This window comes from Trypanosoma cruzi, genomic scaffold, assembly GCF_000209065.1.
Source record: "Trypanosoma cruzi strain CL Brener 1047053517037 genomic scaffold, whole genome shotgun sequence".
NCBI lineage: Eukaryota > Euglenozoa > Kinetoplastea > Trypanosomatida > Trypanosomatidae > Trypanosoma > Trypanosoma cruzi.
Window position 1 is genome coordinate 259 of NW_001849315.1, and position 15431 is coordinate 15689.

General features: G+C 46.8%; 3 protein-coding genes and 2 pseudogenes across 3 annotated transcripts, besides 6 other annotated features; all 5 read right to left on the reverse strand.

Moving 5' to 3' along the window:
• Positions 1-15431: part of a sequence feature (areas not merged during assembly with more than two copies in the genome that could not be assigned to a particular haplotype) that runs on past the window's edge.
• Tc00.1047053511055.10 lies at positions 327-3296 on the reverse strand (annotated as a pseudogene).
• Positions 3381-3841: a mobile genetic element.
• Positions 3649-3681: a sequence feature (AT_rich).
• Tc00.1047053511055.20 (retrotransposon hot spot (RHS) protein, putative) lies at positions 4140-7040 on the reverse strand (the record flags this gene model as incomplete). Its single annotated transcript, XM_803292.1, has 1 exon — positions 4140-7040. One exon carries the CDS (start codon positions 7038-7040, stop codon positions 4140-4142), a length of 2901 nt encoding a protein of 966 aa, XP_808385.1.
• Positions 7736-7758: a sequence feature (AT_rich).
• Positions 8470-8505: a sequence feature (AT_rich).
• Tc00.1047053511055.40 lies at positions 8527-11442 on the reverse strand (annotated as a pseudogene).
• Positions 11547-11642: a sequence feature (A-rich).
• Positions 11748-12767, reverse strand: Tc00.1047053511055.50 (protein kinase, putative; the record flags this gene model as incomplete). The annotated part of the gene is made up of 1 exon (XM_803293.1): positions 11748-12767. One exon carries the CDS (start codon positions 12765-12767, stop codon positions 11748-11750), a length of 1020 nt encoding a protein of 339 aa, XP_808386.1.
• Positions 14619-15068, reverse strand: Tc00.1047053511055.60 (hypothetical protein, conserved; the record flags this gene model as incomplete). Its single annotated transcript, XM_803294.1, has 1 exon — positions 14619-15068. The coding sequence occupies one exon, from the start codon at positions 15066-15068 to the stop codon at positions 14619-14621; it is 450 nt and encodes a 149-aa protein (XP_808387.1).

Sequence of the window (15431 nt, forward strand, 5' to 3'; positions counted from 1 at the left end):
TGATGATGAGCCTTAGAGCACAATAGAAGAAAATGGGCAATGCAGTAGTACTGCGACAGCGCCAAACACAATGATTCCCTCATACCGGGGCAATTCTCCAATTATGCCTCGTGCACACACAATCAACATACTATATAGAAATCACCCAATGTTTTTTCACCAGAAAACAAACAACCCCTTTCCCTCCCTAATTTTTTCTGTCACTGTTATGTTCGATAGCGTTGGTCATTTTGGCATTTGTGTGCAGTACTGCCGTCTGGGGCTGGTGCACCCGCACCGTATGCACACAAAAGTATCCAAAAATATATAAATCCCACAATATTTCTTTACCAAAAATCAAAACTACCCCTTTCATTCCCTAATTTATTTTTACCATTTCGGTGGTTATTCCCCACCTCAGAGAGCTTCGCCCATCATAAATTCTCCGGATTATATTGCTGCTATGTACTGGCGCACCTCTTCCCTCCAGAACGCCGCAATTTCATTGTTGTCCGCGCGGCTCGCATTATTGCAATTGACGACATCACATCTCCGCCATTCGTTCATCGGTGTGCTGTCTGCGTGCTGCACATTAATAATATCCCACGACATGTCTCGGGATAATTCCTCCCAGCCATTAAAATATGCCGCCATACGCTCGATGAACTGCCGCACAGTGCTGGCGGTGGTGTGGTGCCCACCCACCGTAGACATCCGCAGCCCAACCAGCGTCCTCGGATTTGACACCGAGAAACAAAAGGCGTCCAACAATGGAAATTTCTCAACCTCCGGTATTTACAGCACCCAGTGGTCCATAGCAACAGGATTGGAAAGACGTTCCGGTGGCGGTAGAACCTCTTTTCTGGTGAAGCTCGTGTCCGAGTGCTCTTTCAGCGCACAGCTGTGTGGCTCACGTCGTCCTGGTGGCCTCAGTTCCTTGATTTTAAGTCTTATCGCACGCAGGAATTCCTCATTCAAAAATGCGGATACGGCATACTTTTCAATAATATATGGTGGGACATAATCCCAGAACCTCAAAACAAAAAAAATAAAATCGGACTGCTTCATTTCATTCTCCAACCTGGACAAAGTTTCACGTTCGAGGTGGGGAGATACCAGCAAATTCAGAGGCGATTCAATGTTGTTTCCTCGTCGTACTCGGACAACCTTCACAAGCTTTTGAGACAAGTCATTGTCATTACACGAATAACAGCAGCCAATACCAAAATTACGCTCTAATTCCGAAGCGGTCGACCCATCCACGGCTTGCTGACACGCTTTAATGCGGTCATCATATGCCTGTTTATCAAAGATGGAGCGGAGAATTGGTCCCACGTTATTCATGCGACCCCTCACCTCCTTCCAGTATTCCGCTTGCTCCTGCAGGGGTCGATTGCGCTTCATCCAAATGCACATTGCCCTCACATCGTTTTCTTCGGGACAATTCGTTACGATTGCACTAGCGTCCATTTTTTTTTGTACACAGCTCATATTCGCTTTTTTCTGGTGGTGTCACCACAATCATGCCCCATCCCTTGCAAGGCAAACCAGCAGACGGTTGACGACATGCCAATGTCGCATCGTAGATACAATACCCTTTAACCCCACGGAAAAAAAAAAATGTTTACAACATCCTCAATCCTGGGGTTATCCCTGTATGTTGATACCGTTTTGGTGGTCTTGTCAAACAGGAATGATTGACTCCCAATAACGTACGCAACCATTGGGAGCTGCTCCGCATCGTAGTGCAGCAGCTGGTAGAGGTACGAGCCGGCAGCCATCGGCTTCCCGATCCCGGGCGTCCCAATCAACAGACGCTGCTTGGGCGTAAAGTAGGTCCCAGGGTGAGGGCTGAACCACTCGGTTAGATCATTCCTGACGATCCGCCACGCTCGCTCCACCTCACAGTTTACAAAAACGTCCATAGGAAGATCCTGTATCGTATTCCACGTGTACGGCCATCCCCTGTCCGAGGTGAGCACCATCAGTCTGGGACGCGCTGCACCGGATTTCTGCACACCGTCATTCCTTTCGAGGGTGTCGCCAACCTTCTTGTAAGTCCATGACTTTTTCGGTTTCCCCTCATGCACCTCCATTCCCATCTCCTTTTTCTTGCTGTCAGGAAGTTCCACAACATGGCTCCACCTCGCATTGTACACAGACTCGTAGTACCCCTCCATTTTCTCCGATGCGCCCGTCGTCGTTGGGTTCCTCACCTCCTCAAGGGCTGCATCCAAAAAACTTCTAGTGATTTCATGAACACTTGCTTTTATCTCTGCAGTAGCTTCTGACCACCCAAGTAGATTGTTGACACCTTTATCGCGAAGCTTACTTCGATCTTCTTCGAAGATTATTTCCTCCCTCACAGCCCTCTCCATCCTCAAATAAGCATCGGATGCCTGTATTTCTTTCAATACTCCTTTAACACGGATATATTTCTTGGGATCCTTGAAAAACTCCTTCAGCAAAACACTCCGATTTTTGTCCACAACGCCCCTGCCATCCAATTCCCTCGTAAGAAAATCATTCAGCTTCTTTTCCTTGACGCGAACTCTTCCTTTAAACAGTACATCTTCGATCGTAGTGGAAATGATAAATTTCATTTCTTGCGTACGTCTGACTCTTTCCTCTGCCTCCCGCCGTTCTACTTTCAGTACCTACGTGATTACTCCGTTTAGTTTTCCCTTTACAAGAGGAGTGATCGTGTCCTTTACTTCATAGTCCCTACGTTGCCCGAGAGAGAACACACCCTCGTGAAGAGGCTTAGTAACGACCTCCAGCGCTTGGTACGCAGTTAAGAATTTCTTCAAGAAGCTGCTGGTCTTGTACGTAATCATCCGGCTCCTGAACAAACACCTCCATCGTCACATTGTAGTCTTTCATCAACGGCCGTCCTGCCGCCAAAATAACTCCAAAGCAAGTCATTGAGCTTCATTTTGGTGCTGCGATTGTATCCGTCTAGCAGCACTTTATCCAGCCGACTTTCAAGAGTCGACTGCGGCCACACTTCACTCCCCACCACATGTCGAGCTGCAGCGTCGGAAACAACACTGGAGCCACGGCGAGGTGCCATCACAACACCCGTGCGGTGAGGCATCCCACTCGCACCGCCCAACTGCAGCCAGCAGGTGCCGCTGGCTCCAAAGGACAGTCGCGCCTGTTTCGTCCCGCAGTCCCAATGGCGTTGGGCGTGGCACTCGCACGGCGGGGCTGTCGGTGCGCCATGCAGCCGCACTGCAACGCCTGTCGGTGAAGCAGCCGAGGCCCACCGCCTCCGCAGCAACGCAACGTGCAACCAACCCCAACACCGCCACATTATCGTCCTTTTATATTTTATTCACGTTGTCTGTGTGTTTGCCCTATCGCTGACACCAAAAATAAGTGCACACCTTCACAGAGGAAAGAATCTTCTGGGCCGCTGGCCGGATCCTGTAATTACCCAAAAAGAAAAAAGGAAAAAAAGCGGTTAATGGAGAGGTAGTGAGTTCTCCGTAATGTTTGCCCCAATGTGTCTATGTATATACATTCTGCTACTCACTGGCGTGGAATTCTGCACATAGTTAGAATTAGAAACACTTATCCCCTGCGAAGTGGCAGGCCTTTGGGGCTCCTCCAGCCACAAGAAAAAAACGCCGCAAGTTGGGGATCACAAAGTGGGTGGTTGTGAAGATAAAAAATAAAAAATAAAAAAAATAATAATTTCGTCTGGCAGCTGCCGGCTCCCTGACTCCCTCAATCGCGGTCTCCCAAAAGACCGTGCGATAGAAGAGAAAAAAGCTGTGAAGAGATATCCTCGTTTGTGCGAGATATGAATTTATTTGGGCAGCCAGCCATCCTCACAGGCATTCTTTTCACAAAATCCCATGAAAATAAAGAAAAATTATGCGGCCTCTGTAGTGCGCAACAGCCTCTAGTGACGATGCGCCTCTGGTGGATAAAATAAAATAAAATGAAAAGAGGGTGTGGTGAGTGTGGCACTGCTGATCACAACGGTTCTCTGAAAAGAAAGGCATTCACTGTCTAGACCTCGTAGGCACACACATATAAAAATCGCTAAAATACTTCCTAATATATTTCACCAGAAAGAAATGCACTTTGTTACTATTTTTTTTTTTTTTTTCAATTTTCTTGCCTATCCCATTTCTAGAAGATTTCTGTATTCACTTTTCTCGGATTTTATTTACAAAATCAGTTGTCAACACAAACTGGTATTGGTGTACCTTTCCGTCCCAGAACGCCACAATTTCTTTTTCCGCGTCGCTCAAATTTTTGGGATTGACGGGACCACATCTCTGCCATTTCGTTATCATTGTGCTGTTTTCGTGCTGCACGTAAATCATCTCCCACGACATGTCTTGGGATAATTCGTCCCATCCTTCAAAATATTCCGCCAGGCACTCAGTGAACTGCTTCACAGTGCTGGCGGTGGTGTGATGCGCACCCGCCGTCGTCATCTGCAGCCCAACCAGCGTCTTCCGCGGCGAATCAACAAAGAAAAAGCCGTCCACCAGCGGAAAGTTTTGGACCGCCGGTATGTACAGCACCCCGTACTCCATCGAAATCCTCGTGACACCGCCCTCCATCGACGGTAATCCAACGGTGCGAGTGGGGTATCCTTGACGGTTTATTTTCAGCACCGAATCCTGTGCTTCACGTTCTGATGGCCTCAGCTCATTTAGTTCCTTTACTAGTGCACTGACAAACTCCCCATGCATGAATACGCGCAAACCCAATTGTTCCAGAGCTTGGGAAGCAAGAGCACCACGCGACCCCAATATTAGCAACAAAATATCCTTCGTAGCCATTTTCTTTGCCAAACAGTCCGCAGTTCGAAACCCGATATCAGCACTTATTGATGCATTGAGAAATACCTCAGCACCTTCAACTGTTCTTGCCCGGACGATCTTCACAAGTTTGTGAGACGGATCCTCGGAATACCATTTTTTCTCTCCTCCCAGGGAAAAGTACTCTTCAACATCATTAGGTTTGATCCCTAACAAAGCACCATCAACGGCACCCAAGCGATTAATATAAATTTTCTCATCAAAGATGTGACGTGGAATCGGCCCCACTATAACCATGCGTTCTTTGACCTTCTTCCAGTATCCCGCTTTTTTCTCTTTAGTCTCATCACGCTTCATCCATGCACACATCGCCTCCACATCCATCTCGTCAGGGCAATTCATTATGATTCGACTGGCTTTTGTTTGCTTCTCCCACTCATCATAGTTGCTTACCTCTGGCGATGACACCACAATCATGCCCCATCCAGTAGAGGGTGCAAAACCTGTTTCGGGCGGTGTTCCTTTCTTTGCCACATCGTAAATAATATACCCTTTCATCCCACTCTTCCACAAATCATACAAAACACTCTCGGATATTGCATTACCCTTGTATTTTGTCACGGTTTTGGTGGTTTTGTCAAACACGTACATCTTGCTTCCAAAACAGTGGGCAACCACTTGGAGTTTCTCGACATCAAAGTGCAGCAGCTGGTAGAGAAGGTACGAACCGGCAGCCATCGACTTCCCGATCCCGGGCGTCCCAATCAACACACGCGGCATAGGCGAAGGATTGAGAGTCAAATCAAAGTTGCTGAACCACTTGGTTAGATCGTCAAGGACGATCTGCCACACTCGCTCCACCTCAGAGTTAACAAAAAAGTCATTACCAGCCCCATGTAGCACATTCAGCGTGTACGGCCATCCCTTGTCCGAGGTGAGCACCATCAACACGGGAGTTTCCTCACCGGATTTTCGCACAGCGTCATCCTTTTCGAAGCTTTCGCCAACTTCCTTGTACGTCCATGAGTGTATCGGCTTCCCCTTCTTCACCTCCATTCCTGTTTTCTTTTGCTCTTCGCCGTCGGGAAGTTCCACCACATGGCTCCACCTCGCATTGTACACAGACTCGTACAATCCCTCCATTTTCTCCGCTGCAATCGTCGTCGTTGGTTTCCTCACCTCCTCAAGGGCTGCATCCAAGGATTGTTTAGTGAATTTATGAACAGTTGTTTTTACGTTTGCAGCAGCTTCTGACCACCCAAGTAGATTGCTGACACCATTTTTGTAAAGCTTGCTTAAATCTTCTTCGAAGATTATTTCGCCCCTTACAGCCCTCTCCATCCTCGCATAAGCATCTGTTGCCTGTATTTCGCTCAATACTCCTTTAACACGGATATACTTCTTGGGATCCTTGAAAAACTCCTTAAGCAAAACACTCCGATTGGTGGCCACAACGCCCCTGCCATCCAATTCCCTCGTAAGAAAGTCGTTCAGCTTTTTTTCATTGACGCGGACTCCTCCTTTAAACAGTACTTCTTCGATCGTAGTGGAAATGGTAAATTTCATTTCTTGTGCTCTTATTAGCCTTTCTTCTGTCTGTACCTTAGTGAGAACTCTGTTTAGTTTTGCCTTTGGAAAAGGAGTGATTGTATCCTTTCCTTCATAGTCCCTCCATTCTTCAAGCGAGACAACACCCTCGTGATGAAGTTTATTGATAGCCTCCAATAGTATTTTCAGCTCTTGGTACTCTGTTAAATTAAAAATAATTCTAAGAAGCCGCTGGTTTTGTACGTAAGCATCCGGCTCCTGAAGAAACACCTGCATCGTCACGTTGTGGTCTTCACCAACGGCCGCCCTGCCGCCAACATAATTCCGAAGAAAATCGTTCAGCTTCATGTCGGTGCTGAGAGTGTCTCCACCCAGCAGAATGTCCTCTACGCTGCTGCTCATGGTCCACTTCGGTTGCTGCGCCTCCACTCCTCTGCGAGTTGCAGCGTCGGAACCATCGCCGGGGATGCCGCTTCGAGGTGCCATCACAACACCCGTGTGGTGAAGCATTCCACTCGCACCGCCCAACTGCGGCCAGCAGGTGCCGCTGGCTCCAAAGTACACTCGCGGCTGTTTCGTCCCGCTGTCCCAGTGGCGTTGGGCGTGGCACTCGCACGGCGGGGCTGTCGGTGCGCCATGCAGCCGCACTGCAACGCCTGTCGGTGAAACAATCAAGGCCCACCGCCTCCGCAGCAAAGCAACGTGCAACCAACCACAACACCGCCACATTATCGTCCTTTTCTATTTTATTTTGTCTAATTCACGTTGTCTGTTTGTTTTCCCTATCACTAACACTAGTAATAAATGTGCACCTTCACAAATAAAAATAAAGGAGGCACGATGCCACCGTCCCGCCGCGGGTCAACACTCTCCTTCACCCACCACCATTGCAGCATAGGAGGCCGCAGTTACATCGCAGAGTCAGCACCACAATGTGCACCACACCATCGTGCTCTCAACGATGGGCGAGACGCAGCAGTGCATCGCACCGCTCCATTTTACCACCACTCAAGTATTGCGTGCCCACACAAAGTAGCAAACAGAATCAGAGTGCACACAAACCCAATCAACACCCTCACTCGCTGAAGCACATTCTTCACATGGAGTGACAACATTTGGGGACACACCAGCAGTAGCTGGCTGCATGGAATTTCCCTGCCAACCCTGCGAAGAGACGCAACAACCCTGTGGAGTCAAAGTGGCAGCCCCTCGGTGTTGCCCGCAGTTCACATGGCGGGAAGAATTCCACGCACGCATAGTTCCGGACACCTCGCTGTTTGAGTGCCCAACAGAACGTAAGAAAAATACGTCCGCGCAGGATGGCGTTTAAATAAGTAAACTCTTCAGCCTGTTTTGTTTGATGGTGTTGGCGGGCAATCACACACAATCCAACCAAAGTGACACGCCGGACAGAATGGCTTCAGTTAATAAATAAATAAAAATAATTGCGTCAATGCAAAAAAGCAACGGAAAGTTGGCGCATGCGATTGGCAGTGACAACTGAGGTGCCGGGGAGCACTTCGGTGTACAACTGGTCGTCCGGCAGAGAGGACAAATAAAACAAAAGGGCAGCAAACCCTCTCGTTCAATGTTTTCTAACAGCAAAAAGAGAAAACAAAAACTAAAAGACAGAAAAAAAAAAAGTGTGTAGACAATTTCCTTCTCATCGTAACCCCCATTTATCTCAAAGCTGGAGGTTGTTGAAGTGCGAGACATTATTCAAAACTGAGGAAAAAATTACATCTGAGACGTTTGCGTGATGAGTATCCGGAAATATTCTTGACGACAGTGAGGGAAAGGCAGACGCCTGAGTTCCCCTCACCTTTGGCCCGACAAAAAAAAAATCCCACAAACATGCATTTGTATGGTTGCAGTAAAGCTTTACCTTCACAAATCAACAACAGTATTAACAAACGGAATAACAAGCAGGAAAAATCCAGACGATTGCAAGGGCAAAGCATCTTCGCATTGGAATTATTGTACATCCTAAAGAAGAGCACTTGACAGGATAAAGAATAAGACCATAAAATCATTCTGCGACCACACAGACAAACACACACTCACACACAATCATATCCCTCTCCCCCTGTTCAGTTTTATCACACCAGACACAAATAGGCCCAAAACACTCCATCACCCAAGAAATGGATGCAGAAACAAATAAAAATATAAAATTGGTAATAAATAAAAAATACTGCCTCCCATTGCAACAGTTTTACTCACAAAAATTATTCGATGCACAACTGCACATCAAGTTTCTGTCCCCATAGCTTCCATCGATGCGGCCAACTGAAGGCCAAAACTTTTCGGTGTGTGAATGGCTCGAAGGGAATGCAGCAGTTTTCCGGGTGTAATGGTCTGTCCCAATCATCTGATGTGACACACTTTGCCGTGTGCGGGGCATTCTTGAGAACGTTGTTCGTTGTGCTCTCTTCACCCTCCTCTATGGATGCAATTTCGGTACGAATGGAAATAATTGCATCGGCCAAACGATCCAACTCCCGCTTTGACTCTGACTCTGTGGGTTCAATCATGAGTGCTCCCGCAACAGGAAATGCCAGGGTAGGTGAGTGAAGGCCATAATCCATAAGTCGTTTCGCCACATCTTCTGCTTCAATTTGTGCTGTTTTTTTAAATGGTCTTAAATCTATGATAAACTCGTGAGCGCAGAAATCGTTTTCCCCTGGAAAGAGAACTGGGCAGTGGCCGTCAAGACGCTTCTTTAAATAGTTGGCATTTAAAATCGCATACTCCGTGCATGTCTTGAGACCCCGTGAACGAAGCATCCACATTAATAAATAAGAAACTGGAAGAATAGACGCCGATCCGTATGCTGCTTGAGAGACTTGACCAAAAGGCTGGGAACCACCAACATTTTGAATAAAAACAGAATCTGACAAGAATGAAGCCAGGTGCTGACGAACAGCAATGGGACCCATGCCTGGCCCACCACCACCATGAGGAATTGAAAACGTTTTGTGAAGATTAAACTGGCACACATCGCCCCCAATACATCCAGGTGCTGTGTAACCCACCATGGCATTCATGTTTGCACCATCAATATAACGTTGCCCTCCATCGTAGTGCACCATCGAAGTAATGGCCAAGATTTACTTGTCAAACAAACCATACGTACTCGGATACGTTTTCATAATGCACGAGAGATTCTTTTGTATGCTTTTGGCAAGAATTTTCTAAATCCTTCATGTCAATCCTTCCATCCGCCAAACACTTTATCTTTACAATCACCGTCCCTGCCAAGAGAGCCAAAGCAAAATTTGTGCCATGAGCACTTTCTGGAATCAAGCAAACATTGCGATGGCTCTCCTTTTTTGAATTATGATACGAGCGGATCACACGAAGAGCAGCATATTCACCCTGAGCACCACTATTTGGCTGAAGCGACACGGCATCTAAAGCGGTAATATCCCTTATTTTCTGCTCCAGATCCAAACACAACGCACTATATCCTCGCGTTTGCTCCGTCGGTGCAAGAGGGTGAAGGTTGGTAAATTCTGACCACGACAAGGAAAACATGGCGGCAGCTGGATTAAGTTTCACGATACAAGAACCCAAGGGCACACAACCATGCATGAGACCATAATCTTTTCCATGAAGACGGTGAATGTACCGCATAAGCTCACTCTCACTTTTGTACTTTTGAAAGATTGAATGCCCAAGAAAGACATGTTTTCGTAACATTTGCAAAGGCATTGCTCTCTTTTGTTCCGCGAGTTTTGAAAGGACACCTATCACAGGAAGTTTTAGCCCTGCTGCCTCCAAGAGAGACACTACATGGCCCTCGGTAGTGGCCTCATCCACCGATATAGAGACGGTGCCATGACTATAATCAACCAAAATATTAATGCCTTTTTCCACGCAGCATGTCACGTAGTCTTCAGGCGTTATACCTTTTAAATTTACGGTGATGGTATCAAAAAATGTACCATTGACCACTGTATGCCCTACAGACTCTAAACCAACAGAAAGTATTTTGGCTTTACTGTGCATTTCGCTCGCAATTTCCTTCAAGCCCTCGGAGCCGTGATAAATGGCATAAAATGCCGCACCATTTGCTAGGAGAGCTTGCGAAGTACAAATATTGGATGTGGCGCGTTCCCTCTTAATACGTTGCTCCCGCGTCTGAAGCGCCATGCGTGTGGCCGGACAGCCCGTCGAGTCTTTACTTTTATACCAATGACGCAACCCGGAATCAATCGCTTAAATTCCTCCTTGACAGCAAAAAATGCGGCGTGAGGCCCCCAAACCCTAGTGGGGCACCAAAACGTTGGGCAGATCCCAAAACAACATCGGCTCCCATTTCTCCCGGAGGTTTGAGAAGAACAGAAGCCATCAAATCCGTCCCACAACAACTGACGACACCGTGTTGCTTTGCCTTCTCAAACAGTGTCGTAAAATCATGAAGCATCCCCACGGCATCTGGAGTTTGTACCAAAATTCCACAAGGTGAGGAATCGCTCCAATCAATAAAATTTGGATCACCAACAACGGCCTTTATTTTAAGGGGCTCAGCTCTTGTTTTCACCATCTCTACGCAAGATGGGAAGACATCCCTCGATAATAAAAAAAAGGTCATGCGCTCCTTTCGACCATGATGAAAGGCAAGGCACATTGCCCCAGCACATGCAGTAGCTTGATCAAGAAGAGATGTATTTGCCAAATCCATAGCTGTCAATTCTATAATCATGGACTGAAATTCAACAGGGACTCTAGACGGCCTTGAGATATTTCAGCCTGGAAAGGAGTGTATGGGGTGTACCATGCAGGATTCTCGATAACGTTACGAAGCATTACAGGTGGTGTGCCCTGGCTCATCGTATCCTTGCCCAATCATGCTCTTTAATACCTTATTCCGTGAACCCAGTGAATGGAGAAGCGAAAGGGCATCCTGCTCGCTCATCGCCGGAGCCTCTTTTAAAGGGCTTCGCAAAATATTCTCCGGGATCACAGCAGTCATGAGGTCCGACAGACTTTCTTTGCCAATTATTCGAAGCATAGAAATTGATTCTGCCGCTGATGGTCCAATATGGCGATTGACGTAAATGTTTGCAGCAGTCCGTCGTACAAACGCCAGTGGCAACGTGGAGAAATGATGGAAGCAACGATACATTATTATGTTAGATATGTGCTCGTCACCCTCTTTCTCTCTCTCTCGCACACGCGTTAGTTTTCTTTTACTTTGGACAAAAAATTGGGCTTCACAGTTAAAAATCCACAAGAACAAATAAAAAATATAATTAAAAAATAAAAATAAATTTAAACAATAATCAAAATAATAATAATAACCCATTAAAATAACAACAACAACAACCAAAAAGGATTGTCAAGGAAAATAAGCACGCATTTATATGAGCAATTCCAATTTTCACCCCCGCACACCACATATAGCCCCCGCGTCCCTTTATCCATGGACCTTCACGTCGGGTATTCACTAAAGTAGGCGTGACGAAGGGCGCCAGCCGCAGTCAAACGCTTTTGGGGATCCAGGCAAAGTAACCTTCGCAACAAATCCAATGCACATTCAGAGGCATCCGGGAAAAATTCACGGAGAGGAAGAGGACGCTTCGGCTCAAAGTGCACCTTTCCCCAATCGGGAAGCAGCACCGCCGATGGCCACGATGTGGGCGTCGGTGTCCCTAATACATCAAATATTCGTGACAACTGCCAAATATCTCCATCGCCCGCAAAAAGAGCACCACTGTACCCTCGTAGAAGTTCCGCAAATACGCACCCTGATGACCACACATCAATTTCGGGTCCGTAGTGTCGCTGGCCCAGAAGTAACTCGGGAGCTCGGTACCACCTCGAAACGACTTCGTGAGTCATGGATGCTTCCGTATCCCATACACGACTGAGTCCAAAGTCGCCGAGGCGTAGTTCCCCCTCCGCAGTCAAAAAACAATTTGAAGGTTTCACATCTCGATGAAGAACACCTTCGCTGTGTATGTACGCTAACGCCAAAAGAAGCATTTTAAACAAAGACTTTGCCTCTAACGCGGGCAGAGGATTGCTGGCAGTTCTCCCTGAGAGGACTGTTGCCAAGTCAGTCTTGCAACGCTCCATCACTAACGCCAAGGAGCAGCCACACGGAACTACCTCATATGTCCGAATAACAAAAGGATGCACCAATCGCATTGCAACAAGTAGTTCCCTCGCTGTGGGATGCGGAATACCCTCATCGAGACGTGGAGTTGTGACGAATTTGATTGCGGCTGGCATTCCAGATTCCTTAACAACTGCAGCACGAACGACGCCAAAGCGGCCCTCACCAATTGGGGATCCAATAATAAAACGATCCATGTCAAGCGACCACCTCTCTCTTCCTTTTTCCTTTTCTTCACCCCTCTCCTCCATTCTACAACATCGTGAAAATATAAATGGAACACAAAAAATTGACTCCGGTGATGCCAAAATCCCACCGCACCCAAAGATCATGCTCAATGCCCCTCCCTAATGAGCACATGAATAGAAACTGAAAGAACTCCAATTTATCTCAAAAGAATCCATTTTTTGTTGTGGTGGTAGTTATTGGTTTCTCCTCGTCAGAATCTAATTATTTCAAAAACTTTCTCGTATTTAAGACTTCTGACTCCCTATTCACAACAGGGGCAGTCGCACTAGAGTACATCTTTGCTCGAGCGAACAAACTCACTCTTTCAGTCCTGGGTTTCTCACGGCACAATTCCACCTCAACAGGAGGAAGAGGAGGAAGTGAAGAAGACTGCTGCTCTTCCGTGGAATATTTCGGTGTGGCTGTGGCCACATCACCCTCATTTTTGGCTTGCAGTTGTGCCGCACGATCCCCAACCAAAAAAAAGGAGACTGATCCATAGTCGTGTTTTCAGGGGCAATAAGATCATCTACACAGACAAGAAAGTCCTCAGCGCCTGTGCTCAATGCACACTCCCGAGAATCATCCGCACAACAACCGCCTGTATGCTCCCTCACCACCAATGATTGATTGAGAGAGTTCTTTTTCCGCAAGAGCTCATCACGTATTTTATTAACGGTTGACGCGCCACCCCTCTTGGCTGCTACTCGTAAAGGAATGGAGTGAGTTGCCCTCCGAACTGTCGCATTGGGGATGCTGCTGTCCGTCTTTAGACACTGATTCGTCCGGTACGTTTTTATCTCCGTAAAAGACTCGCGTGTACGGCCCAAACCTCCCTCTTGCGTGCGCCGCCAAAATGCATCACACCGTTGCCTCTTGCTTCTCAGAGATATGAAGGCGGCGCATCTTCGCCTTCACGATCGCTGATGCTCTGCTCACTTTCCCCCGAGTCATCCGGAGATAAAATCCGTCCACTTGTTGTTGCGTTTTGTGAAAATGCGTTTGTTACACCTGCGGCACCCGCGCTCTCCTCGCCACCAAAAGGAACGCTGCCGCCAGATTCCTTCCTCGCCCTCTTAAACTCCTTCAGAAAAGCGGAAGCGTCCATTTTCTTCAAACGTAAAAGGAAGAAAAAGAAAAAAAGAAACAAGAAATGAACATCTGCTTAGATGAGGTCGTTGACGTCCTTTCCTCAGAAATGTGAGAGGAGGGAAACACAACAAAATGGGAGAAGACAATTTAATCACACATCGCTCTGCATCAACGCGCTCCAAAGAAAAATTATCCAGCACTCATGCACACGCAACAAAAGCCATCAGACAAATAAATCGAGAATAGCCAAACTCGTCGTAAAGTAGCAAAGCTGCTGCCTTAATTTAGTGCCCCTTTTAGCCGCCGGACTCCCCTGCACCGCGTGAAGCGCAATGAAGGAGGCGGGTGGGACGACAGAAAGAAACTGCAGCCGCCACCTTCCCGCGCAGCACCATCAAAATTCGCCCCCACAACTCGCACATTCGTTCCAAAAAGTTTCTAAAAAAAAACAACTAAAAACGCTGCAAATCAATAAATATGAGATGTTTTGAACGCTGCGGATTGCAAGGCCGAGCACTCACGTATTCCACAGGAGGGCGGACTGGCATTTCAATTAGAAGGACAGGAATTCATAAGTTTTTCCCCTCCTTTTGTTTCTCCGTGAGTGCGGGAACGCAGACGAGGGAAAACCCACAGTTTTTTAACGAAAAAAATTCTTTTAAAACCAAAAAAAAGAAAAAAAGACGGCAGCCAAATGAGGGTCATTTTTTTCTTGTCGATTTCGTGAGCGTTTATTTATATTTTTTTTTCTGCAAATTGTGCCGGAGACAAAAGAAAAAAAAACACCAACAAATAACACACGCGGAAATTACAAAAACACAAAAACACGTGAAAGTAAAAATAAAAAGGCAACAAATAACATATCATATCGTCCTTATTTTCACTGCAGAGTTCGCTACGGAAAAAAAAAAAAAACCCTCAATAGGGTCATCATCGTGCGCATGTTGCAGCCCGGAAACAGACAGAGTCGAAAGAACCAAGTGTTTACAATGAGATGCCACATCACTCGCATTAGCCTCATTCTCTATAACAATGGATTCACTTGAGAACCTCAGTTTTTGCAGCAAAATCTCTCTCTCAGCCGTTCTAATCGACCTGAGAGATCCACTGTCCAACCTGAGGTGCACATCCACCAAACGCTTAGCGAGCATCAACACGGTTTCCCCATCACTCACCGTAACTAAAATCACCTGACACCTCGTGGCTGATACATAAATAAGAACATGAATTACGTCAGAGCCCTCTGAATACCGAAGGTTGTCTTGTGGTGCAGCAAGAAAGGGGAGGCTACCGGTGTGTTGGCCATCATCCATAGAGGAGTATATACACCTGCAACAGCAGCAGAAACATCGTCGTCGTCATCATCCAAATCAGTATCGTCAGCATTCTCCTCGTCGGGAAATGTACCTGCGGTATTTCGATCTTCTCCTCTTCGTGGCGTCCAAGAGACAACAGTTGTTGCCTGGGCGGATTCAGTAGTCAAACGATCGGACTCGCAATTACAAGCATTCACACTGTTCAACTCTTTATGGTGGCTCTGAGCACTAGCACAGGACGGATTTGTAGCTTGCGGTGTCTTTGAAAGAAATTCAAAACATTTGCGGCACACCCGTCGTCGTTTATTTACATGAAGCTTTTGTAATTTAACGAAAAAGCTCGAGCATGACGCACAGAAA